The 26,970-nt window shown below is 36.0% G+C and overlaps 1 protein-coding gene across 1 annotated transcript; it reads left to right on the top strand.

The window, feature by feature from the left end:
* The first annotated feature begins 9,385 nt into the window (after positions 1 to 9,385).
* Positions 9,386 to 25,391, top strand: LOC110722242 (MADS-box protein CMB1-like). The gene is made up of 9 exons (XM_021901514.1): positions 9,386 to 9,928; positions 11,919 to 11,997; positions 12,861 to 12,896; positions 23,089 to 23,114; positions 23,390 to 23,489; positions 24,031 to 24,072; positions 24,172 to 24,213; positions 24,602 to 24,750; positions 24,864 to 25,391. The coding sequence occupies exons 1-9, from the start codon at positions 9,744 to 9,746 to the stop codon at positions 24,961 to 24,963; spliced, it is 759 nt and encodes a 252-aa protein (XP_021757206.1). The 5' UTR covers positions 9,386 to 9,743; the 3' UTR covers positions 24,964 to 25,391.
* Positions 25,392 to 26,970: the final 1,579 nt, after the last annotated feature.

Raw genomic sequence — 26,970 nt, 5'->3', positions numbered from 1 at the left:
GCTATCATGGAGGGCTCTTTGGCCTCGTAGCTGCCGCTAATCTGATATGCAACTAGCTGAGATTCTGTTTTCAGGCAGACATGATCGGCTTCCAGGGATATGCACAATTCTAGGCCGGCGATTGCTGCCTCATATTCGGCTTCGTTGTTCGAGGCCTTAAAAGAAAATTTTAGTGCATACTCAAAGGATTTGCCTTCGGGAGAAGTTATCACTACTCCTGCCCCCGAACCTTTTTCGGTGGAAGATCCATCCGTAAACACGGTCCAGACTTTCTTTTCATTGTCCAGCGCTTCTTGGTATGAGCATTCGGCCAAGAAATCCGCTAGAGCTTGAGCCTTAATGGCAGCCCTCGGACAGTAGCTGATGCTGAATTCGGTGAGCTCAAAAGCCCACTTGGCTAGCCTAACAGATTTTTCAACCTTGCCGAGAACTTTTTCCAACGGCTGATCAGTTAAGACCACTATCTGATGGCAATCAAAATAGGGCCTCAGCTTCCGAGCAGCTACTACTACCGCGAAAGCGACTTTCTCGAGTAGTGGGTAGCGAGTCTCGGCATCCGTCAGTGTATGACTGACAAAGTAGATCGGTTGCTGACTTTTACTTTCTTCCTTCAGCAGTACTGCACTGATGGTGGCTGGGCTAACGACCACATACAGGTACAAAGTTTCTCCTTCTGCTGGGCTAGCCAGCGTTGGGAGTTGAGCCAAATGCTCCCGAAGCTGCTTAAAGGCGTCTTTTTGCTCTTCCTCCCAAACGAGCTCTTTTGTTTTCGGGAGTTTCAGGGCTTTGAAGAAAGGTAGCCCCTTATCCGAAGCTCTGGAAATGAACCACGAGAGGGCTGCCATTCTTCCGGTGAGCCGCTGAACATCCCGCTTTGCTTTCGGCTCAGGAAGGTCGAGCGCTGCTTTGACTTTGGAGGGATTGGCATCAATCCCCCTTTTGCTGACTATGAACCCATGGAATTTCCCTGACTTCACGCCGAAGACACACTTCTTCGGATTCAGCTTCATTTGATGCTTTCTTAAGGTGGCGAAAGTTTCAGCCAGGTCCTTAACATGGTCCTCAGGTCTTTTTCTTTTGACGATCGAATCGTCGACATAGACTTCCATGTTTCGGCCCTTTTGATCAGCAAAAACTTGATCCACCAGCCTTTGATAGGTTGCCCCCGCATTTTTCAATCCGAAGGGCATCATTTTGTAATTGTACACCCCAGCGTTCGTGACGAATGCTGTCTTTGCTCGATCGTCGGGGTGCATGAAGATCTGATGATACCCCGAGAATGCGTCCATGAAACTAAGCAAGGCATGGCCACTTGTCGAATCGACTAGCTGATCGATCCTCGGCAAGGGATAGAAATCCTTCGGACAAGCCTTATTTACGTCCGTGAAGTCAACACACATCCTCCAGGTACCATTGGCCTTCTGAACCATCACCACATTTGCCAGCCATTCTGGATATTGGCAAGGTTCGATGAAGCCTGCCTCCAGCAATTTTTTGACCTCGGCTGCGATGTCTCGGTTCTTATTAGCGGAGTAATTCCGCTTCTTTTGCTTAATTGGTCGACACGTTGGGTCAACATTAAGCTTATGGGAGATGAGGTCTGGACTTATCCCGGGCATATCAGTTGCCGAGAAAGCAAACACATCTCTGTTGTCCCGAAGGAACTGAATAAGTTCACAACGGGTGTTCGGATCGAGGTCCATCCCGATTGTTACACATTTCTCAACGTCTCCTTCGGCCAACTCAACTGTTTCAGTCTGTTGGTCCATGTCCATTGCTGATGGACTGGACTCTTCATAATCTGGCCTGCTGCCTATGTCAGCAGGTGTCCCAATCTTTTTGTTGTTCGGCTGGCTCTCTGAGTCTTGCTGTTCAGCTGAAGAGCTAGCCTTTTCCCTTTCGGGCCCTTTACCTTTGGGCACAGATCCTTGGGCCGAAGCACTTAGGCCTTTCGGCTTTTTTGTGATTAGCTCTCTTTCTTTTTCTTTCTCCTCCTCATCCTTGTCGTCATCTGGGCGACTACTGGATGGCTTGAGATAGTTGCACCTTCGGGCGTCCTTTTGGTTGCCCTGTATCCTTTCGGGGAAGCCAGCGTCTGAGACGTAAATCATCAGCTGATGATAAGTTGAGACGACCCCTTGGATCTCATGAATTATGGGTCTCCCCAAAATCACGTTGTACACTGAAGGAGCATCAATGACCAAAAATTCAATCATGACGTTCCTGGCTGCCTCATCGCAGCCGATGGTGATAGGAAGTGTCACCTTCCCATCTGGATAAGTTGAAGCCCCGTTGAACCCGGATACCGGGTAGGGTACCGGCGTAAGGTGCTTGGGTTTCAGCTTGATTTGATTGTAGGCCTTTCGGAACAGAATGTTTGCTCCGCTGCCACCGTCAACAAGGACCTTACTGACGTCGTGGTTTGCCACCGTGGCGATGATCACCAACGGATCCTCGTGAGGGAACGTTATCCCCCGGCAGTCGGCGGCTGTGAACGTCATGTTCGGCACCGGCGATTGGGGAGACTGAATGTCAGCGTTGTTCACCTGGTGAGTCAAAGCCCTAAGGTGTCGCTTGTGCTCCCTCCGAGAGCATATTCCTCCCGAGATAACATTGATCGGAGAGAATTTCCCCTCCGGCTTTTTACTGTTCTTCCGGGGGAAGTCGAGGTATTGCCGAGAGTCCTTTGCTGACTTCTCGGACTCTTTTTTCTCGCGGTAATCCGCGATGTATTTTTTCAAATATCCCTTCCGGACCATGTCCTCTATCTGGTCCTTCAGTTGGATACACTCCTCAGTGTTGTGTCCTGGAGACTCGTGGAACTCGCACCACTGATTTTTATTTTTTCGCTGATACCACTCTGGGAGTGGTCTCGGCTTTCGGTAACTCTGCTCCTCCTTCGTCACGCTGTAAATTTTGGCGCGTGGAAGAGAGAGCGGAGTGTAGGACTCGTATCTGCCTGTGTATGAGGCAGATTTTTCCTTCTTTGGGTCGCTGGCCGAAGATTGCTCCAAGGCCTTTGACTTTCCCTTTGCCTTATGGCCTTGGCCTTCAGACAAGGGTATTTGTCTTTGTTTCCCTCCCCCGAATTGAGGTTGGGTTTTCGCTTTGTTCCATTCTTCGGCTCGGATGAACTTATCCGAGGCATTCAGAGCTTCCTCCAAGGTCTGCGGGGTATGCATGACCATGAAGTCTAGGAACTTCCCGGGCTGAAGTCCATTCTGCATTGCAAAAACGGCTAGCCCCTGTTCCAGCTGAGAGACGCTGGATGACTCGTTACTGAAACGGGTCAGATAGTCTCGGAGGCTTTCGGTTTCCCCCTGTTGCAGACTCATGAGTTCTGCAGTAGTCTTCTCTCGGCGGTTTGCCGTGGAAAACTTGCTCCTAAATTTGGAGGACAGATCATCCCACCCTGTTATGGAGCCTTTCTTTACTCCCTTGGAGATCCACGCTTGCGCGACCCCCTTGAGAGTGGTTGGGAAATATTTACACCAAGTCGCTTCGGATCTGGGGCAAAGATGCATATGAGTCTCATACGAGGCCACGTGGTCCTTCGGATCCGAGGTCCCGTCATATGTGATGTGCGACGGTATTTTAACCGTGGGCACGTGCTCTTCCAGTATCCATTGCTCGAATGGCGAACTGGCGGGTAGCATAACGGCCTTGCCCTTGTTCCTGGCCGAAGGGACCGCGCTCCGCCCTCTTAGAGAGGTAGGAGTGGTTTTCGTCCCTGGCTGGGAAGTCTGGGCCTCGGCCGCAGGGAACGAGAGGCGACTGCGCACGCTCGGTTCCTTGCCGCCGAGTCGGTCAAGGACGCTTCGGCGAACAGTCTCAGGTTGTTCTCGGTGAGTAGATTCTGGCCGAGAAGCTGAGCTGCTGCTCTTATGCGTTTCTGGTCGGGAGGATGAGGATCCTTTGAAAAATTGAGGGTTCTTTTTCCTCTCTTTTTCATTTTTCCAGGTATCCTCTTCCCACTCTTCCAGTTCCCGGAAGGAAGGAAGCTTCCCACCATCATGGTCTAGCTTCCTCCGCTGATGCCGGGTATGCGGAGGAGTTCGATCACGAGGTGGTGGCATATTTTGTGCCCTCATTGCCTCCATGAGCACTGCCAGCGCTCTTGCCACCTCCTCCGAGCTGGGCCCCGTCAAAGGGGTCCTCGGCCGAGTATGGGAATGAGGGCGCACAGTCGATGAATGGCTTTGGGGCACTGAATGTGTCCTATGATCGGACTCACCCCTGCTAGAGCGAGAGTGACTCGGCCTATGATGAGAGTTATGAATTACGGGAGAAAGGGAATCCTCCTTGTATGATCCTCCCGCCGAGCTGGCACCCTCGGGAAAGTTCCGGTCCGGCGAGGGTGATGGTGTAGGGGTTTTAGGCTTTTCTCCTGCTCCTTGACGGAGGCCTTTGCTCTTGCGGTTCTTAGCCATTGCTACTAAGATTATTGCAAGATGATCTTGGTTAGAAATTTGGCTTAAAGATTTTTGAAAGTCTTCCCCACAGACGGCGCCAAATTGTTTCGGGTGAAAACAATGGGACCTTGCCGAAGGTCCGATGAAGTGGTGAAGACTAGATTCGATCCAAGAAATGTTGGGCCGAAGGTTTCCTGCACAGTAAACACACGTAAACTAGCCTCGGGGGTGTTGCCGAGGAAGGCCCCTCCGATGCTAAAGTCAATACAGTGTGTTGAAAGAGAACACTATGCAAGAGAATTAGTTGCTTGAGGCTTTTCTTGAATGAATGTAAAAATGTAATATTGATGGCTTTTATACCTCTTCATACATGGAGAAGTTGGGCCTTAGCCCAATTGGCTTGCCTTGAGGACTGATCTTTGACTTTAGCACAATTGGAGAGATGAACCTTGACCTTGGGCTTTTAATTGGATCATTTAATGCCTAAGCCCAATTGGACTAAATTGGACCCAAACACTTTCCAAATAGATTCTATTTCTATTCTCGATATTTGTGTAATTGACATAACTACATAAGGTTACTAGGCTGGTAAGAACTAAGAAGTTGAAGTTCTTGCTTGAAAAATGAAAGCTTGTCCAATTGCTTGAATGACAAAAGCAAATTTAATGAAGTCGATCGCTAAGTAACATAGTCATATCTTTACATAAATATATTTGTTTATGGGAATCTTATATGTTTTGCAACCATTCAAACAAATATTCTTTGGCAATAATGTAATACTACCTCCGTTACAGGTTATGTGCAACGATTAGACATTTTTCCTCTCTGCTTTATGTCAAATCGTTGCACATAACCTGTAACGGAGGTAGTATATTAGAGCCTTGAAATCATTTAATTTCCGATGTTTATAAGCTAAACGATAACTCAATGATATATCTCGTATCATGAAAGGTTAACCTTAGCAAAAAGAGGGCGAAGTTCACTAAATAACAGCCACACTATATATATATATATATATATATATATATATATTATATATATATATATATATATATATATATATATATATATATATATATATATATTAGATTGGCAAGGTGGTACACACCAGGCCATACTCAACTGAATTTATTAGAGTTGAACCGAACTGAATATTTTATAAGAGAAGGAAATTAGGAGCTGAGTTGAGCTGAACAGAACTGAAAATAGTCATATCAGAATAGGCCCTTAATCAAGCTTAGCAAATAATTGTACGAGTTATTATTATTATTATTATTATTATTATTATTATTATTATTATTATTATTATGGCAAGAATTGAATTATTGTTTCATGATTTGTTTTCCTCAGGTATCTCCAAGAAATAAAATCCTAAGCTCAAACTCAACGATAGTTCATGGAAAAGCTTGCTTTTTTTTTTTTTTTTTTTTTTTTTTGTACTTCGTATTAATCTTATTTTTCACTCAATTTCATTCTTTGGAGTTTAATATAATCTCTAATATTTCCACACCAAAAAAAGTGTAATTCTTGGTAACAATTCAAATCTATATGTCAAACTAGTGATCCAACTCGATCTATTTATGTGATACAAGCATGCAAGCGCATCAAATTTATGTAGTAATTTACTAGGTTGAATTGGCCTACAAAACTTAAATTTAATGTGGACGTATCACACCATTTGTTGATAATGTGACGTGTCAACGAAAATGTCCATGCCAAAATCAAAACATAGCAAAAACAGGATTATTTTACTCCACATGCTTGAAAGGAAATTAGGAAGGTATGTATTTTATAAATATAGAGGGAGGTAATTTCCATTGTTACATTTCAAACCAAAAAATTTTCTTATAAATCCATACTTTCATTTTATAGCACATTCATAGTTACTAAATATAAATTTAGAACTCCCCAAAATAAGAAAAAGAACGTCCTCTAAAAAATTTTGAAAATGGGAAGGGCATTTGTTTTCCTTGTTATAGATAGTACGTACTAGCTTGAATCTTATTTAAGATTACCTACCTTCAAAAAGTAGATAAAATTTTATGTATGTATTTTCTTAAAAATCAAAACCTGATACTTCTTGCTAAAAAAAACATTGAAAAACTATAATTGATTAATGATTATGCAAGTATGCAACCACTCTGATAGGAAAATTAAAATAAACAAAGTACTTGCAAAATGAAAAGGAAGTCATAGAAGGCTCTATCTATTATAACTAACCAAGTAACTCTTAGGCCACACCGTGTACGTGGCCAGCCACATAAGAATTTTTTGTATAATGTGAATTAAAGAAATTTCTATCTTTTCTAATATTTTCTATCACAAATGCACAGGACTACAGGAGCACGACCTAGCTGCACCATGGACACAACTCTAACAATATTGGATATTTGGATGCATCTCTCTCGACATGGATTATTTAATTTGATACCCAAACCTCTTAACAATCTGGACCCAAACCTCGAGCTTGACAAGTGGAGGATAACAATAGTCAAATTAAATTAATAAAGCTAACTAGTTTTTGGCTCGAGCAATGACCCGGGTCATTGTTTGTATATAAATTATTATAACAAAATAAAGCAAGTGAGATATAAATTGCTGGCTTTATAAAAATAATATCATTTGTTAAATATTTTAAATATAATTGAACATCAAAATTCATAATTTAATATGCAACAACCTAAATGCTATATTGTATTAGTTTGTTTTATTTGTTAAAGGAATTTTTTTTAATTATTCAACTATCATAATAAATTCCTTCTAATAAACATATTTTGTGGTTAAAATGAAAAATTATTTAAAATTATTTTGCATTTTTGGGTTATATATTTTAATGAACTATAACCTATATAAATTATGGTTGAGTAACTAATCAAAGAAATGAAATTAATTTTGCAATCATATTGTTCTTAAAATATACACATATAAGTTCACAATTAAAATTTTAGAATTTATGAACATGAACAACACTTTTTAATACTATTTTATCATCATAAGATGTCATTGGAGCAGTGGTTAGTTAAAGTATAATTTTAATGAATATGAGGTTATGGGTTCAAATACTAATGCTATTAAATTATAAATTTTTATGAGAAAACATTGATGTATAATTATTAATAATAGGCGACATGGCAATACGTGGCGAGATTGGCGACACGTGGCAAGATTATAATCCTTGCCATTGATTTTTAATATATATTGATTGATGTTAATGATGATGTACATTTTTCAAATGCATAATTATTCATACTTACAAGCATTTAATTATTTTTGTATTGAGAGTCATAAAAATCAGAAAGACAACGTAATACTCTGTATAATCTAGGTCTTAAATATTAGTGTACCACCCTTTATTTACGAGTAATGTTATATGATAGAGAATATATAAATTAATCATGTGATTTAACCATCGACTTAAGTTTTTGATTGAATTAGTCTCTAACATGGTATTAAGAGTAAATGCGACAAGAAGGTCATGGGTTCAAATCTCATCAACCCCTCTTTTCAAGTGAAATATTTTGCGTTGATTATAAGGAGGCTCATGTGTAGACACCCAAAAATGTCTCCCCAAAACCAAACTCTCGAACAGTTCTACCTTTCATGCCTTGGCTTAAGTACCAAACTTCGGAAAAGTATGGACTTCAGGGAGTGCTTAAGGGATGACTTGTGTAATTAGGAAGGCAAGTGTATAAGTCTAGAGCATAAGAGAGAAAGAGTATATGAATTGGTGCCCCAAGACTTTAAATGAGCCTTTTATTTATAGAGGGGAAATGAGGAATGAGATCCAAAACCCTAGAAATGAGGCTTTGTGGAAGAAAAAAGGCACCGCGTCACGACACTAAGTGTAGTTAGCACGATATCAGTTATTGTGTCCAGCACAGGTACCGTGGCACGGTACATGTGACGTGGCGTGGCGGTAAATATCATCCCTATTTCTAAAGTCAAAAACGCGTGAGAAAAGATGAAAGTGAGTGAAAACAGTGTCGCGGCTCGGCACCGGGCATCGTGGCACGGTACTCCTGCCGTGTACTCCTGCCATGGTGCGGCACATCAATTTCCTTGAAACTTCTTTATTAAAATTCATTTTATTTTATTTTAAACAAAACATGTGATAAATTAGGCGCCGTTTCTATTATTCCAAAGCCATTTTCAGGTTTAGGGTTTTGTAATTTTATTAATTGGGCTCAATTAATAAATAATGAAATGGAATAAAAATTGTTTGGGCTAGAAATGAAGTTTGGACAAGATTGACTAAATGTTTGGACTAAAGTGTGGATTGTTTTATGTAATGCATTGGATTAAACATGAATTTTAAGCACCCCCAAGATTAAATACTCAACCCAACCAATATTGGTGGTGAAAGGTTGTTTATCATCGGGTTTTGTTTTTTGAGACAATTTTAGGTGTCTATACCATGTTGCATATGCATCCTCATTTTGAACCCCAAAGGGCTCTCATGTGAGTGGGTGTAATAGAGTATATAAATCAATCATGGGATACAATCATCAATTTAGTTAGGCCTTTAACATAAGATGACATGCATAATTACTTATGTAAATTTAAACTAAGCATTAGTTACAAGAAGGGATTAAATAGTGATTAAACATAATTAACCATTATACAAGTATATGTACAACCTGTATTATTAATTTTGTATATAGAGCCATATAAGTCAATAATGAAGACCAAATAATACGATTGGTCTAGGTCATATATAACACCATTTATTCACTAATTAATTCAAATGACATGCACAATTATTGTAAATGTGAAGGATAAGCTACTAGAACAAATAAACAAGCCTTATAATTAATCATGAAAAAACATGATTTATTGTATGAAAGGTGACTAAATGGTCCATATGTACTTAGTTGGTCCATATGATTTTTTAAAAAATATATCAACCGTCCTTCTAGTACAAGGACATAGTTTTCTACAAAAAAATCCACATTTCTTTGTGTTCCGTGTAAGATTATTATAGACTACTTTATGTAAGCCACATAAAAAGAAAGAGGAATAAAAAGAGGGAATTACTCTTTTAACCAGGCCAAAGAGGGTATATGTCAAGAAGCACAAAAATACCCTAAGGTTATGAAAAAGAGTTATTATTTTATTTTATTTATTTATTTCAGGGTTTTTCTATTTATATATTTGTATGTTAAGTTGTTTACAATTATGGTACCCTAGGACAATAAGACCACATAAAAAGAGACCTAACTCTTTCCCAAAGAAAGTATTTTCAGTGAGTAAATATAGTTAAGTTGTTTTCTTTTCTTTTTTTTTAAAAAAAAAGAGAGAGAAAAGATAAGAATTATAATACAATTAATAATCATGGGTAGAGGAAGAGTTGAACTCAAGAGGATAGAGAACAAAATCAATAGGCAAGTTACATTTGCTAAGAGAAGAAATGGACTTCTTAAGAAAGCTTATGAGCTTTCTATTCTTTGTGATGCTGAAGTTGCTCTTATCATCTTCTCTAATCGTGGTAAACTCTTTGAGTTTTGCAGCTCGTCGAGGTTTGTTCTATCCTCTCTTGTTCGGTTTATATGTAGTCGTGATGTAATGTAATATATTTAGTAGCTAGGTCTTGTATACGACGACTCTGTTTGAATGTAAATGGTTTTATATTTCTAGATCGATCTTGTTTTGTGATTTTCTTTTTTTTAGGGGGTTTTGGATCGGTTTTATTAAGATCTATGACCTACCTATGTTTTGATTAATAAGGGATTTGAAAGCAAAATGATTTTCTTTTGTAGGCTAATTACTACATTAGAGTGGTACCAACAAAATTGATGATTTTCAACATTACTTAATATGTACTAATTGGATTCAACTTCTTCTATAGTATTTGAAGAGTTGATTTGTTTCTACTTTAGTAAAATGGATTTATCATTATTATAAAATGGGTAAAAAACTAGGTTTCTTAGATGTATATAATAATTAATTTGGTAGCTAGATCCTTGTTTAATGCAAGTCCAAGTAGTTAATCTTTTTTGTAAGGGCTTTGTTAGTTAATTATTGTACTTTTTTTTGTTTAGCTTGAAATTTTATTTTTATGATATAAATTAAACTATAAACAATGATCTTAATGAAAAATTTCCTTAATGATAATTATACATACTACATAGTGATAAATTAAGGTATTCATGAGATTTAAAAATTAAATAAAGTTCTTGTACAAAATTTTAACTGATATTTTGCTTTGTGAAAATTAATTTAATTATATAAAAAGAAAAAAAAATATTACTACTCATTGTTACTGTTGAGATTTGAGGGCAGAGATGTGATGTTTTGCAGAAGAAGGCTGTTCATTTGTTAAAACTGTGAATAAGATAGAGAAATAGACAAAGGCTGCTTTAATTTGTTTGGTTCCAAAGTCTGATTTATCTTCAATCCTCAAATGCCAATTAATTTTTCATCTTTTCCAATTCAATCTTCTTAATTTTCTTGTCTTTCTTTTGCAGCTTTAATTTTGCACTCTTTTATAACTAATTTTTGGGTTTTACCCTTTGAGGAAATAAAGTTAAACTAGATCTAATTGAAAGACACTACTAAAATTTAAATTGAATTAATTTTATGTGGATTTCAAATAAATTAAAGCATCGGCATCATTATGATCATAATAATTATTTTATCTGTTAGATAAGAATTTAACTAAAGGCTCAATTATTAACTTATTTTTAATTTTTAATTATCATCCTTTGTTCATTGGTGTGGAATTGGAAGTTAATTCTCTAAGTTTTATCTATATTAAAATTCTCTAAATATATCTGAAAAATCATTGGGAAGATTTGCAAGAAAAATTCAACATGAGGTGATCTAATTGTATTAGTATTTTGGATAGGTGTGGCGATGTTTCATATAATTATGTTTATGATTGTTTGGATGTTCTTAACTTCCTCTCTAATTCTTGTAACTATGTTGGAACATGTACTTTTTAGTGATACATCCATGAAGTTCCAAAAAGATATAGAAGATCAATTATATATCATTCGTCATAGATTTGATTCCAATATTACCACGTTTTATTCTTCCAGTTGTTACATTTTTCCCTTTATTTGATAGTTTCAGATGATTTTGTTGATTTGGTTTGTAATGATAAATGTATACAACTGTATATTTTCCTCGCTATTGTTTTGAGTTTCTCCTCCATCAACTCTGCTTTTTATGATGCTAATCTAGTGTAATCGTTAAAAAAAGTAAAAAGGAAGTTTGAACTAGAAAAAGGAAAAAATAAACAAGAGAATTTAAAGGGTTGAAACACTCATAATAACACCACACATTGGCATATGGTGATGCATCTATGATTGCTAATGGTTAATATTTTTTTTATTTTAAATAAATTGCTAATGGCTAATTAATTAACAATGAAATAGTTACCTAATTATATAGTAATTTTAATCACCTTATTAAAAATTTACATTCAATTCCTCACACTTTATGTTTTTTGGCAATTAGTTGGTTTTCTAATAAACCTGGTTGAATGTGGACTTTGCATGGTAATAGTATGCTGAAAACAATTGAAAAGTATCAAAGATGCAGCTATGGCTCTCTTGAAGAAAATGGGCTTCTCAATGATTCTGAGGTAGTCTCCAAATTTTATTCTTGTGTCATTATGATCAGATCAATATCCTAAATTTACAATGCTAATATACATACTTGTTTATGGTTTTTCTATTAATCTAGATTATTGCCATGTGTATACTCCCTCGACCCCCATTAATTTTCTATTTGGATTCGGCGACATGTATCTTATTATGTCGAACCAAAAAAAAAAAAAAAAAAAAAAAAAAAAGTACGTATTTATGACAGTACTATTTTTTTATTGAGAAATTCAAAATTTATTCGGATGCCAAAGGAGTTTTAATGTACTTCTAAACATAATGTGTTGAGTACACTGCAACATATACATTTATATTTTATACTTGTAGTAATGTACCACTTCAAACAATAGTCAAATTTTCACCTACTTTATTATGTTCGAAACAAGTGCATATATATAAATTTAGCAACTAATTAAAATAAATTGGACGCGTGATTATGTAGATTGAGGAAAAAAAAACACCTAAGCTACTCCGTATTATAAAGGATTTTATAGTAAAATTATGTCATAAGTAATCCTACATATATTGATGGAATTTTAATTAATTTGTAACGAGAAGTATAGAATACACATTCATAGTTTGAGCATGCATGCATGTAAATAATTTGTTGATTCAGATCACTATACATAGCTCCCATGCATATAGGATAGCTAGGATATGTAACGAATTATATACTCCGTATTATAATTTTTGACATAAATTTGTATAATAAATGTATTCTTTGATGATTATATAACGTCATTGACCCAATGTATGCAAAGCCCTATGCAAATATAGGACTATTATACACGTAGATATAAAATGTGCTGACGTCCTCTTGTCATTTTTTATTGGTTAAAATCAGGCAACCTACCAGGAATATTTGAAGCTTAAGTCCAGGGTTGTTGAGCCTTTTGGTTTTGATGGACAAATTGACAAACTCGACTAATGAATGTTTTGAGTCTTTGGTGAATAAAGGATTCAAGCAAAGTTCGTTCCGGAGTAGGAACTTGGATGCGGAGTAGCATTCTTTAAAAAGCCTCGTGCAAATCTCACGTTCTAGTTTTAATTGTGAGCACTCAATAATATAAAGTCGGAAAGGAACTCAATGACTTATGTTAAAGACTACTGGAATAAAAGTTAGTTTTAAAAGATAATTTCTTAAAGAAAAGATAATTTGTAAAAGTTTTAATAAAGATAATTATCGAAGATAATTATCTAGTTGTTTTAATAAATAATAAATTTATCTTTTCAAATAAAATCTTTTTAAACAAACTTTTGATAATCTTTTAAATAAAATATTTGATAAAGTTAGCAAGTGGTTTTTCTGTGAGAAAATCTTTTATACGGCTAATGGTTATCAAGTTGTTAGGATAGTGGTTTAATTAGATAAGGCTAGGAAACCTCTTCATGATCACAATCTGTCAAGATAACTCCACAAGTTGTTAGTGGGTTGTTGACATGTGGACGTGATTATGGTGGAGGTTAATGACTAAGCCTTCTCTATAAATACTCGTGCAAACTATCTCAGAAAAACATAACTCTTAAGCATAAAAATTCCAGTAGCCATCTAATAACATAAAGAGAGTTATTTTCCTTCATATATTCTTGAGTGCAATAGGTATTTGTAATCACAGATTGTATACAAGTACTTTGGGGTTGGGATTGTGAGTTTGTAAGGTGAGGTTAAGGAAGCTTCGTTGCTGAAGTCTTCTGTGAGAGTTGGGAACAAGTTCCTAATTTGGGGAACTTGTTAACGGGTTTGAATCTTCACTTGTACAGAGTTTGATTACATAGTGGAAATTTAGAAAAGCCTATATCTTCTCTCGTCATTATTTCATTTAGTTAAATTCCGCAAAAAGTTTTTAGATTTCACCTCAAATACAATTCACCCCCCCTCTTGTATTAGCCAGTTAGAGTTTCAGTTGGTATCAGAGCGGGAACTCAGAACACGCAGGCAACCCTGTTGAGTAAGTTCCTGGAAAATGGCTTACACAGAGGAAAAGGAATTCGGGAGTACATCCATTCAAAGGCCTCCATACTTCAACGGCAAATTTTATCCTTATTGGAAGGATAAGATGGAAATCTTTATCCAAGCAGAGAATTATCAGGTATGGCGGATTATACAAGTAGGAGATTACGAAATTACGAAAACAAATGCTAATAATGAGGTAATCCCTAAACCTATGGATGAGTATGAAAAAACTGATTTTGAAAAACTTGAAATGAATGCTACTGCCAAAAAATTTTTAATTTGGGGACTTGGACCCGATGAACATACTCGTGTCAAAGGGTGCAAGTCCGCAAAGGAAATTTGGGATCTTCTGGAAGTTACACATGAAGGAACGTCAGATGTTAAACGTTCCAAAATAGACATTCTTTTGTCTCAGTATGAGCGCTTTGAAATGGGAAACAAAGAATCCATTAAAGACATGTTTACTCGATTTAAAAGTATTACTAACGAACTAACGTGTCTTGGCAAGATAATTCCTATAGATGAGCAGGTCAGAAAAGTCTTAAGAAGTCTTCCAGACAATGACAGATGGAGAGCAAAGGTCGCAGCGGTGCAAGAATCAAAAGACTTCACCAAGTTCAATCTGGAACAGCTTGCGGGTTCCCTCATTACTCACGAGATCCAGTCGAACAATCGGACTCAGGAGACTGTCAAAAGTCAAGGGCTAGCATTAAGAGCTAATGAAGAATCCGAAGAGAAGTCTGACATCGATGAAGAAGAAGCTGCAATGTTGGTGAGAAGGCTGAAAAAATTCTACCGTAACAACAAGTTTTTAGACAAGAAGAAAGGATACAGTAAAAGAAATCAGGAACCCAAAGCCAAGTCTTCTTGTCACAAATGTGGAAGCACCAACCACTTCATCAAAGAGTGTCCATTATGGGAATCTGAGAAAGGCAAGGGAAAAGAAACTGATCAAAGCAGAAATTCCAAGCCTAACTTTTCTAAAACAAATTTCAGGAAAGCAATGATTTCCACGTGGGGAGAATCGAGTTCCGAAGAAGAGGAACAGGAACACACAGACGATGAAGTAGCCAATCTCTGTCTAATGGCAAAGCATGATGATGAGGTAGTCATTCAACCTAGTTATTTGAAATCTCTCTCAAAGGATAAATTAATCTCTTTATTGTTAGAAACCTTAGATGAATATAAAGAATTATGTGCAAAACTAAGGCAAGCCGAAAAGGCAACTGGAATTTGTAGAGATCATGTTAAGTATCTGAAAAGCTTAAGAAATGATGTTCAAGGCAGATTCTTTGAATTGTTAGATAAAAATATTATGCTAAAAGAATCCCTTGAAAGAGTCAAGAGTGAGAATATCATGCTGAATATTGAATTGACTCAATATAAAATGTTGTGTACTAACATTGATTCTTGCAGGTCTACTGAAGTTCCTTTAATCATGTTTAATAATGAACTAGAGCATGTTAAGAAAGAGATAAAGGAAACCAATGATAAAAATGAGAAACTAGAAAAGGACCTAGAAATTGCAAGAAAAAGTAAAAATACAGCAAGCACGGGTGTTCCCAAGTGGGTAAAGGAAGCTCAGACAAAAAGAACAGAAGGTCTAGGCTATGTTCATAAGAAGAAGTCCACTGGAAAGAAAAAGAAATATGTGAACTTACCTAGTGAGACCGTTTGTTCTTTTTGTGGTAAAAAGGAACATCGCAGTGAAGAATGTACTAAGAAAGCAAATCTGTACAATAAGAATGTGAACTATGTTTGGCAGAAGAAATCTGATTTAAATGTGTCAACACAGGAACCCATGAATGAAAGGGTTCCTGCTACTAACCCTTAATTTCTTTTGCAGGTCGCAGTGAGGGGGAACAACCAGTGGTACCTCGATAGCGGTTGTTCTAAGCACATGACAGGAGATGAATCCAGATTTCTCTCACTGACGGCCTATACAGGGGGAACAGTGACCTTTGGAGACAATAAGAAAGGCAACATTGTTGCTGTTGGCAAAGTAGGAAGGTCAAGTTCCCATGCAATTGACAATGTATTTTTAGTCAAGGGTTTGAAGCATAATCTACTCAGTATTTCTCAGTTTTGTGATAAAGGAAACTCTGTAAGCTTTTCTTCTGAAAAATGCAAAATCATCAACAATAACACTGGTAAAATCGTTTTGGAAGGAACTCGTAAAGGGAACACATATACCGTGGACCTTAACAAAGTTCCAAAATACAATCTATCTTGTTTAAGTGTTATTGAGGATGATCCACTTCTATGGCATAAACGTTTTGGACATGCTAGTCTTTCATTGCTTGACAAATTAAGGTCAAAGGACTTGGTAATCGGATTACCTTCTATCAAATTCCTAAATGACAAAATTTGTGAAGCCTGCATCAAAGGAAAGCATGTTCGATCATCATTTAAATCAAAGAAAATGGTAAGCACCACAAAACCATTGGAACTCATTCATATGGATTTGTGTGGTCCCGTTAGAATTCAAAGTAGAAGTGGAAAAAGATATGTCTTAGTTCTTGTGGATGATTATTCTAGATTTACATGGGTCATATTCTTACATAGTAAAGATGAAACTTTTGATATGTTTATGACTTTCTTGAAAAAGACACAAAAATCAATAGGTAATCAACTTATTCATATGAGAACTGACCATGGTACGGAATTCGAAAATTCCAAGTTTGATGAATTTTGCAGAGAACAGGGAATAAGTCACAATTTCTCAGCGCCAAGAACACCACAACAAAATGGTGTGGTTGAGAGGAAGAACCGAACATTGGAAGACATGGCAAGAACAATGCTAATAGCAAGTGGGCTTCCAAGGAATTTTTGGGCAGAAGCCGTCAACACAGCATGCTATATCGTCAACCGAGCCATGCTCAGACCAATGTTGGACAAGACACCTTATGAATTGTTAAAAGGGAGAAAACCTAATATTGCTCATTTAAGAGCTTTTGGATGCAAATGTTTTGTTCACAATAATGATAAAAGAAATCTTGGAAAATTTGATGAAAGGAGTGATGAAGCAGTCTTTTTAGGATATGCATCTAATAGTAAAGCTTATAGAGTTTACAATAAGAGGACTATGTGTGTAGAAGAAAGTATACATGTGATTTTTGATGAAACTAATAATTATGAATGTGTACAGGAATATGAAGATGGAGATTTCGAAATTGGTCTCACTCGTTCAACAGACCAAGATGAAGAATTAACTCCCAAAAAGCAGCCTGTTCGAATTACTGAAAATGCTGATAAGGAACCTACTGAAGTTCCAAACAATACTGAAGCCTCTGATCAAAATACAGAAGAAACAGAAAATACAGAAGGCGAAGCAAATGCAGAAGCAGAACACCATGAAGAAATGGAAGAAAGAGCAACTCAAAATAACACTTTTATACCAGCTCAATCATTCCAACCAAAGCCATGGAAACATCAAAGGTCACACCCCCTGGATAAAATTATAAGTGACCTAAGCAAGGGAACTCAGACAAGATCCCAACTGAAAAACTTTTGTGCATTCAATGCCTTCCTATCAACACTGGAACCTCGAAATCACAAAGAAGCTTTGGAAGATGCTGATTGGATTGTTGCCATGCAAGAGGAATTAAATGAATTCGAAAGAAACAAAGTGTGGCACCTTGAACCTAAACCAAAGAATCAAAAGGTTATTGGTCTCAAATGGGTATACAGGAATAAGCTAGATGAACATGGCACAATTGTAAGGAACAAGGCAAGATTGGTTGTTAAAGGCTACAATCAGCAGGAAGGTATCGATTTTGAGGAGACTTTTGCTCCTGTAGCTAGATTAGAAGCAATTCGTATTTTAATTGCATTTGCTGCATTTATGGGTTTTAAACTTTATCAAATGGACGTCAAATGTGCTTTTTTAAATGGTTTTTTAAAGGAAGACGTCTATGTTGAACAACCACCTGGATTTGAGGATCCAAACTTTCCTAACCATGTTTTTAAGCTCGATAAAGCACTGTATGGATTAAAACAAGCTCCAAGAGCATGGTATGAAAGACTTTCAAAATTCCTTTTACAAAATGATTTTAAAAGAGGAAAAGTTGACAAAACTTTGTTCTTAAAATCAAAAGGAACTCATTTATTAATTGTACAAATTTATGTTGATGATATTATTTTTGGTGCAACTAATGAATCCTTGTGCAAGTACTTTGCTGATTTAATGAGCAGTGAGTTTGAGATGAGCATGATGGGGGAACTCAACTTCTTCCTTGGGCTCCAAATTAAGCAAACTAACGAAGGAATAATGATCCATCAGCAGAATTATGTGAAGGAGTTATTAAAAAAATACAGTATGGAAAGCACAAAGATAAACCACACTCCCATGGGAACAACCACAAGGTTGGACCAAGACCCCAAGGGAACTTGTGTGGATCAAACAAAATACAGAGGTATGATTGGTTCCTTGTTATATCTAACTGCTAGCAGACCTGACATTTCGTTTAGTGTAGGTCTTTGTGCAAGATTTCAATCGGATCCAAAGGAATCGCATCTAACAGCCGTCAAAAGGATTCTACGATACTTAAAAGGGACGGAAGACTTGTGTCTGTTCTATCCAAAAAGTGACTCGTTTGACCTAAGAGGATATGCTGATGCTGACTATGCAGGAGATTTGGTAAATCGTAAAAGCACGTCAGGTATGGTCCAATTCTTAGGCTCTTGCATGGTCTCTTGGAGTTCCAAGAAACAAAACACTGTTGCTCTATCCACTGCCGAAGCAGAATATGTGGCTGCTGCTGCATGCTGCTCTCAATTGCTATGGATAAAACAACAGTTGCGTGACTATGGCATTATTTTAGAGTGCGTTCCTATTCATTGTGATAACACAAGTGCCATTTGCATTTCTAAAGATCCAGTACAACACTCTAAAGTTAAGCATATACATGTAAGGCATCACTTTTTGAAAGATAATGTTGAAAAGGGCTTAATTAAGCTAGATTTTATTTCTACTGAATTTCAAATTGCTGACATTTTAACTAAGCCTTTAAGCAGAGACAAGTTTGAAAAGATGCGTGTGGAATTGGGGATGCTACGGCTCAAGTGACTTTTGTTTGGAACCCCTAAGGTAAAATCGGATGTAACTAACGATGCTATGCTCAATCTTGTGTGCATAACACAGCTGAAATTACCCAGGGGAAAGATTTGTGAAGTATTGAAAAGTCACGTATACATACTCTTAATATGTTAAAAATATTGAGCCATGTTGTTTCAAGTTCCCTTTTCATCATTCTTTACTCTCTGTATCATGATCACGTAAATTATCATCATAATTTACAATCAATTTGCTCTTATTTATCTTTTTCATTTTTTATCTGTTTTTCTTCTTGTTATTTTCTTTCTTATCTTTTATTTCTATCTTATTTTTTATTCTTATCTTTTTCCTTCCTTATTTTTTCATGATCAATTTTTCTATTCCTCATAACATTCAAAAATACAAAAAGATTTTTTTTCACGTAAGATAAGGAGCTAACATATTCACTACTCCTTAACTTCCGTATTTTTATCTATCTTATTATTGTGATACGTTTGAAAGATGCAATTATTACATCCTATTAAACCCATACTACCCCTAAAACTACCCTACTACCTTACCATACAAACCGTCACTTTTTCTCACCCTTCCCAATTAAATTTTTTCTTTAACACTCCACCTTCACCCATCAAATCAATTAAACTCCCCATAAACTTCCATAACCGGCCTCACTCTCTCTCCTCCCTATTCACACTATTCATCTTCTCCTTCCTTTCAATTCATCCTCATAACCATGAAAACCAACCTAACCTCAACCCCGAAACAACCAAAAACCCGGAAGCCTTCCTCTGTTGGCGGCTCCCCTGAACCAGTCCCACTTGCCGTTGTTCACCCTCAAGCTTCGACAAAGAGAAAGGCTACAACCGTGAAAGGAGGTGACAGAAAGAGGCAAAGCTCTCAAAAGTCTCCATCTTGGAATTACACTCACGGTTATCACATCAATTATGACTGGTGTACGGCAAGTAAGTTCTCCGAATTCATCTCCTTAATTGATTATCAAGAATGGGTGCATTTGTTCCAAAATTGTTCTCACTATCCAATTTACCCTAAGCTTTTGTTTGAATTCAAAAATACTTTCAAACACAACAATGGTGTTTGCACGGCTACGGTCAAAGATACTCACATTCATTTTGATATTGCATATTTAGGGAACTTGTTTCAAGTCCCCACCTCTGGCTATAGTTCATACCTAAAACACAAGCAAATTGTGCAAATTGGGCATTATGATGAGAATAGGGTTATTAAATTTATCGGTGGAAACCCGAAAAGCAAGACTTCGCATCATAACATACTCACCCCTCTTCACAAATTATTGTTCAATTTCACATGGAGAGGCATTGTTCCTCGTTTGCAAAAACGTAGCACAGTATCCCTACTAGATGCAACCATCATCTTTTGTCTTGCTCGGAAAATAAAAATAAACTTTCCAAAGTTGATGATTGAACATTTGGCTTTCTATGCAAATAAATCTACTATTCCATATGGATCTCTCCTCACTGTGTTGTTTAAGTCTTTTGGGATTGATGTTGAAAGTGAGTCACCCACTTATATTAAACCTGAGAACATTCTCTCGGAGCAATCTTTGCTTCGCCTGAGCCTTAAACTTGAGAGTGGGACACTTACTTTCTTGACGAGAGGAAGTGAGCAGAAAAATCGTGGAAAAGGGAAAACACAGGTTGTAGAGGGAGATACAAGTGAGTCAGAAGAGGAGGAAAGTGAGTCTGAAAAAGAGGAAAATAAAGAAAAAGGAGAGGAAGAAAAAGGAGAGGAAGCAATTTCAGAGGGGGAACCTCAGGAGGCAGTTTCTGTGGAAGAAGAGGAGACTCAGAGTGAGGGGGAATCTAGCTCAGAAAGTGAGAGTCTCGACCTCCCTTATACAGGAGGACTAAGGCGGAGTAAGAGGAAAATTGTCAAACCTGCTACTTCTACTCTAAAGCCTGTGATCATTGAAGACATTAGCTCTTCTGATCACTCAGACCCTGATTTCACCCCTACACAAGTTCCTTTTGCCTCCGAGCCATCTCCTGTTCCTGCCTCTCCCACAAACCAAGCTAAACCCTCTTCCCCTCCTGTTTCACCAAAACAGACTTCTCCCTCTCCCTCCCCAGCTTTTCCTACATCACAGCCTACAGGCTTTGCTGCCTTCTCTGGAACAAATGCTTCTGTTTTTGATATTCAACAGGTGAAAGCAGAAATGGAGAAGCTGGTAAAGATGGTGTGCACAAAGCTGGAGGACATGGCAAAGCAGCTGGCTTCTCTTCAACGCCAAGTGCAGGCTGTGGCAGATGCTCAGGCAACCAGTTTTACTGGGATGGAGAACAAAGTTGATGCTGCTGAGAAGAACATACTGCACAGCACTCAGGAGATATTGGAGACGATTAACAGGGTGGCTTTTGAAGAGGTGGAGGAAGCTTCCAATGACCCCAAAACCCCAGCTGATGAACCTACTTACTCACCATAATTGCAATTTCAAACTTGTCACTTTTACTTCTTTTGTTTTTGCTTGTTCCATTCGGATTTCAGTTTGTAACTCATAACTTTTGCTACTCTTTCCTGCTTTTGATTTTCGTCTATGGGAACTTGGCTCGTATTTTTCATATGATTGTGTGTGTTTGCTGATGATTTAGTACCTAACTTATTTTTGCCTTGCATTATTTGAGCTCACTATTCCCTACGTAGTCTAGTGGGAGTATAGCAAAATGTTTTTTTCAATCTTTTGATAATGCCAAAAGGGGGAAAAAGACAAACTTCATGGCGGCTAAGGTGTTTACCAAGGAACTCACACATCGAAGGTACAAACTTTTGCTAAGTTCAGTTTTTAAAGTCTTTGTTAATTTTTCTTTTGCTCAGTTTTTTTTAAAAAAAAAAAAAAAAAAATAATAATAAAAAAAAAAAAAAAAAAAATACTTTTTAATATTTTTCTAAGTTCTTTAATTGTTTTTTTGTTTTCATGTCTTACTTTAAATTTTTGTTGCATGCCTGGATGATTTTATTTACCTAAGTTTGTCAATGTTTGTCATCATCAAAAAGGGGGAATTTGTTGAGCCTTTTGGTTTTGATGGACAAATTGACAAACTCGACTAATGAATGTTTTGAGTCTTTGGTGAATAAAGGATTCAAGCAAAGTTCGTTCCGGAGTAGGAACTTGGATGCGGAGTAGCATTCTTTAAAAAGCCTCGTGCAAATCTCACGTTCTAGTTTTAATTGTGAGCACTCAATAATATAAAGTCGGAAAGGAACTCAATGACTTATGTTAAAGACTACTGGAATAAAAGTTAGTTTTAAAAGATAATTTCTTAAAGAAAAGATAATTTGTAAAAGTTTTAATAAAGATAATTATCGAAGATAATTATCTAGTTGTTTTAATAAATAATAAATTTATCTTTTCAAATAAAATCTTTTTAAACAAACTTTTGATAATCTTTTAAATAAAATATTTGATAAAGTTAGCAAGTGGTTTTTCTGTGAGAAAATCTTTTATACGGCTAATGGTTATCAAGTTGTTAGGATAGTGGTTTAATTAGATAAGGCTAGGAAACCTCTTCATGATCACAATCTGTCAAGATAACTCCACAAGTTGTTAGTGGGTTGTTGACATGTGGACGTGATTATGGTGGAGGTTAATGACTAAGCCTTCTCTATAAATACTCGTGCAAACTATCTCAGAAAAACATAACTCTTAAGCATAAAAATTCCAGTAGCCATCTAATAACATAAAGAGAGTTATTTTCCTTCATATATTCTTGAGTGCAATAGGTATTTGTAATCACAGATTGTATACAAGTACTTTGGGGTTGGGATTGTGAGTTTGTAAGGTGAGGTTAAGGAAGCTTCGTTGCTGAAGTCTTCTGTGAGAGTTGGGAACAAGTTCCTAATTTGGGGAACTTGTTAACGGGTTTGAATCTTCACTTGTACAGAGTTTGATTACATAGTGGAAATTTAGAAAAGCCTATATCTTCTCTCGTCATTATTTCATTTAGTTAAATTCCGCAAAAAGTTTTTAGATTTCACCTCAAATACAATTCACCCCCCCTCTTGTATTAGCCAGTTAGAGTTTCAAGGGTGGAGTTCCTGCAGCAATCTCAGAGGTAATTTCCATTGCTTTGTATAATCAATTAAGTACGTAGGTCGTAACTTAGGAGTATTTATTAATTAGTTTAGTTGTAAGATCGACACGAACTCACGCTCCATCTAGAATTAGTTATCAATTTGTCATATTAATAATGATGTAATCGTAATTTAAACTAGCCTGTTATGTAACAAGATGACAACTATCTAATAAAAGGTACAATAATGTTGTAGACGTAATGTTAGAGTAAAGTATATTATATTTGATATCCTTAAGAGTGTGATAATGTTGTAGGAACTTGCTGGGAGAAGACTTGGCACCATTGGCTATAAAAGAGCTAGAACAGCTGGAGCACCAACTTGAGTTATCTCTGAAGCAAATTAGATCAACCAAGGTCATTTTTCCAATTTCGCTTTATAATATCATTTGTTGTTTATTTACAAGAGTTCATTCATATAGTAAAATCATAACATTATGAGATTGAGGGGTTTCTCAAATGGTTAGAACTTCCTTTTCGATTCCAGGAGATCTTGGGATCAATTCTCATTACCCGTTAAACAAAAAAAAATAAAAAAAATAAAAAATAAAAAAACATTATCCTACCTCAATGATAAATTTATAATGTAATATGTCGAAGGAAGATCAATTTGCCTTCATTCCTAGGGAGTAATATAAATTTGTGTTATTGTATGTGTAATGCACCAAATGTACAAAGCGATTGCATGACTTACTTGGGTTACTTTTTTCTATACAATTCTAGCAATTAGCGACTAATTTAGCAATTGATATTCATCACAACGCTACTATTCTCTTATAGGTGAGACGGTCGCATGTAAGAACTAGCTAGTAGATGTAGATTATTGTTAATTTTAACATAACACGCTTTGTTTTTAATTATAGCAAGCTTGATATATGATATTGTGTTCTATTTTCAGACTCAACAATTGATGGATCAAATGGCAGAACTGCGAAGAAGGGTATGTGTTTTTATTTTTCCATAATCGTATCGGATGATGTTCATTGCAATTATCCACCTGATAGGTATTAATTAGGAATTTATTTCTCCATTTGTGTAGGAACAAGCTTTAATTGAAAACAACAGGAACTTGATGAAGAAGGTATACACTCCTTTCTATGTAAATATATATTTGCCCTACTTCAACATATTATCATTAGGCTAAACGCATGTATTATATTACATGCAAGTGCAAAGGTTACATATAATATGCAACACACTTACACTTTTAAATGGTTAGCTAAAGGTTAGAGTACATCGCAAAATCTTATATGAGACAGACTTGTAATCATTTTTTTTTTATTGAAATCAATTAAAGTGATCGATTATGAGTTTGTCGATCCATCTTACTATAAGTGATTATTATTTAATAATACCACTACTTGCTTTGTAGGTTTTGCATCCTTTTGTATAGTTGACATTAATTTTAGTCTTTTTCCATTGCTTCTAAGTTGGTTCTAAGTCGCTTTGATGTTGCATTTTCAATTAAGTTGGAACATTGTAGCCCTCAAATCCCTCAAAGACTTGCATGGGAAGGTGATAACACTCAAGATCAACAACATATACCTTTCAGCCGCATTCCTCATCCATCCGAGGGCTTCTTTCAACCTCTTTATTGCAATCCTCCTCCCCAAATCGGGTACAATTTCAATTTCTAAACCCGTACTTTTGATCAAATCAAATATTGTAAATATTACAAGGTTTTTGTTACTAATTGTTTCACTTTAAATATTTATAACATGTAATTAATAGGTACAATAATTTGGAATCGACTGAAATGAGTGTTGCAACACCAAGCCAGCAACATGTCAATGGATATAATGTCCATGGTCACCATGGATGGATGCTTTGAGAAAATTAAGCACGTATGCACGCACGCGATAAGTTCAAATTGCGTACGTACGTATGACTTGAGAGATTATATGTATATTTTTCAAGCTAAGGTAAATTTTGGATTGTTTCTTAAGCTTAATTAGATTAAGGTATGACTCTATGTTTACTTATCATGATCGAGTTTTCGAGGGCAATTTTCATACGATTGTCCGTGATGTAATGACATAAAGAATGTAATCTTAACTGCTGCTCGAACAAATAGTATAATGATAGACTAGAGCATGGCATTCACCCCAATTTAACACTATTTTGCTTATAATTGTATGTAAACGGAAAAACGTATGTATGTTTATTTTTGTAACTACGCACGAATTTAATATTATATGATATGTTAAGATGCTTAATTGCATGCTTACTACTAGTAGCTATGGATGGGATTATTGTAAAGGGGTTTTTAATCATCACCAAGTTATGCTTGGAATAGGTAATCTTATTCTCTAGCTAGCAAATTTATCATTATTATTAATTACTCATTTTATAAGAGTAATATACTAATATTGATATAAATATGATCATACGACATTGCAATAGTTTAATTTTTGCAATATTATCATACTCACTTTATAAAAATAAAAAAGAAAATTATATATACAATTAATCATTAAAGTTCTGCATGCATTGATAAACGTACAGAGTAAGTACTATTTAGATATAAGGAGCTCCATAAGTTTTAAGGTTTTTCTAGTCATAATACATTTTTTAAAAAAAAAACCCTTTGTTGCAAGGTCGTCATGTACTATTTATTTACATCAAAAAAATGTGAGAATATACCATGTAATTTTAGTTTATATCATTCATATATCTAAATAAGGCATATATATATGAACCCTAACATACTCTGACCTACACTTCTTCAAAGCCAATTTTAGTCATAATCACTCACTATACCTCGCAAGTCTCATTCTCTCTTTCTCTGCATGCTAAGTCTCATTCATAAGCTAGCTATTATATGGCCCTCTAAAATTATCAATCACTCACTTGATCCTGATTATTTTCTTTGATCATGTTTACTTGGCCTTCGTTTTTTAACTACGGAATATTTTTATATCTTATGTTATTTTAAAATACTTGCAACACAACCTATTGAGGGCATTGACAAAGGGTTTAGAGTGTAATATAAATATTCAATTTGATCAAAACAACTTATATACTTCGTATACAACAATAAGAGGGTGAATTGGTGATAAATTCAGCTTACTTCATACGTAGTATATATTTATGTGTACATTCATATTCTCGAATACCCTCCTCTAAAAGAAGTATCAAAGGGCAAAGGCTATTAAAAATAGAGGGAGTATTGAACTAACTCTAAATGATCGAAAGCAATCTCTAAATGAGTATTTCTTTTACTTACATTTTTGCCAATCTAACTAAATTTGAGGACTACTAATTTTTGCTTAAATTTTTTTTGATGTTTCTCAATTAAATTTTTTTATACACACTCAATTAAAATTAAGTTAAAATTAAGAGGGACTTTTTTTTTTTTTTTGGGTCACCTTATACGAGTAGGTTTTTTTTTTTTTTTTGGTAATAATCTTGGTCCATATTTTTTCTTCATTGGGCTTAGGAAACAATGGGCTTTTTATTGATCCCCAGAACTAAGTTGGGCCTACTCAAGCAAAGAAATTTTATTCAGAGAAGGCTAAGCCATGGTTTCTTTAGTCCATCCTTTCTCCAAGTTTATTCCAACTAAAATGCAAAGCTACAAATTTATCTATAAAAGAAACTTTTGATGTAACACTCTTCTTATCAAATGACAAAATGGATCAGATAAATTATATTTCTAAAATTACTTAAATACTCTCTCAATTTTTGTACTCATTTTTCGTTTTCATCCGCTTTTCTAACTTCTACCCTTCTACCCGCTATTGATTTTTTCCTTTTATAACAAGTCTCCCCCCCCCCTTTTTTTTTTATAATCATTCACAGCTTTTATAATCATTCACAGCCTCATTTACATGCTCAA

This window comes from Chenopodium quinoa, unplaced genomic scaffold, assembly GCF_001683475.1.
Source record: "Chenopodium quinoa cultivar QQ74 unplaced genomic scaffold, ASM168347v1, whole genome shotgun sequence".
NCBI classification, from domain to species: Eukaryota; Viridiplantae; Streptophyta; class Magnoliopsida; order Caryophyllales; family Amaranthaceae; genus Chenopodium; species Chenopodium quinoa.
This window is presented reverse-complemented; position numbering and strand designations above follow the sequence as displayed.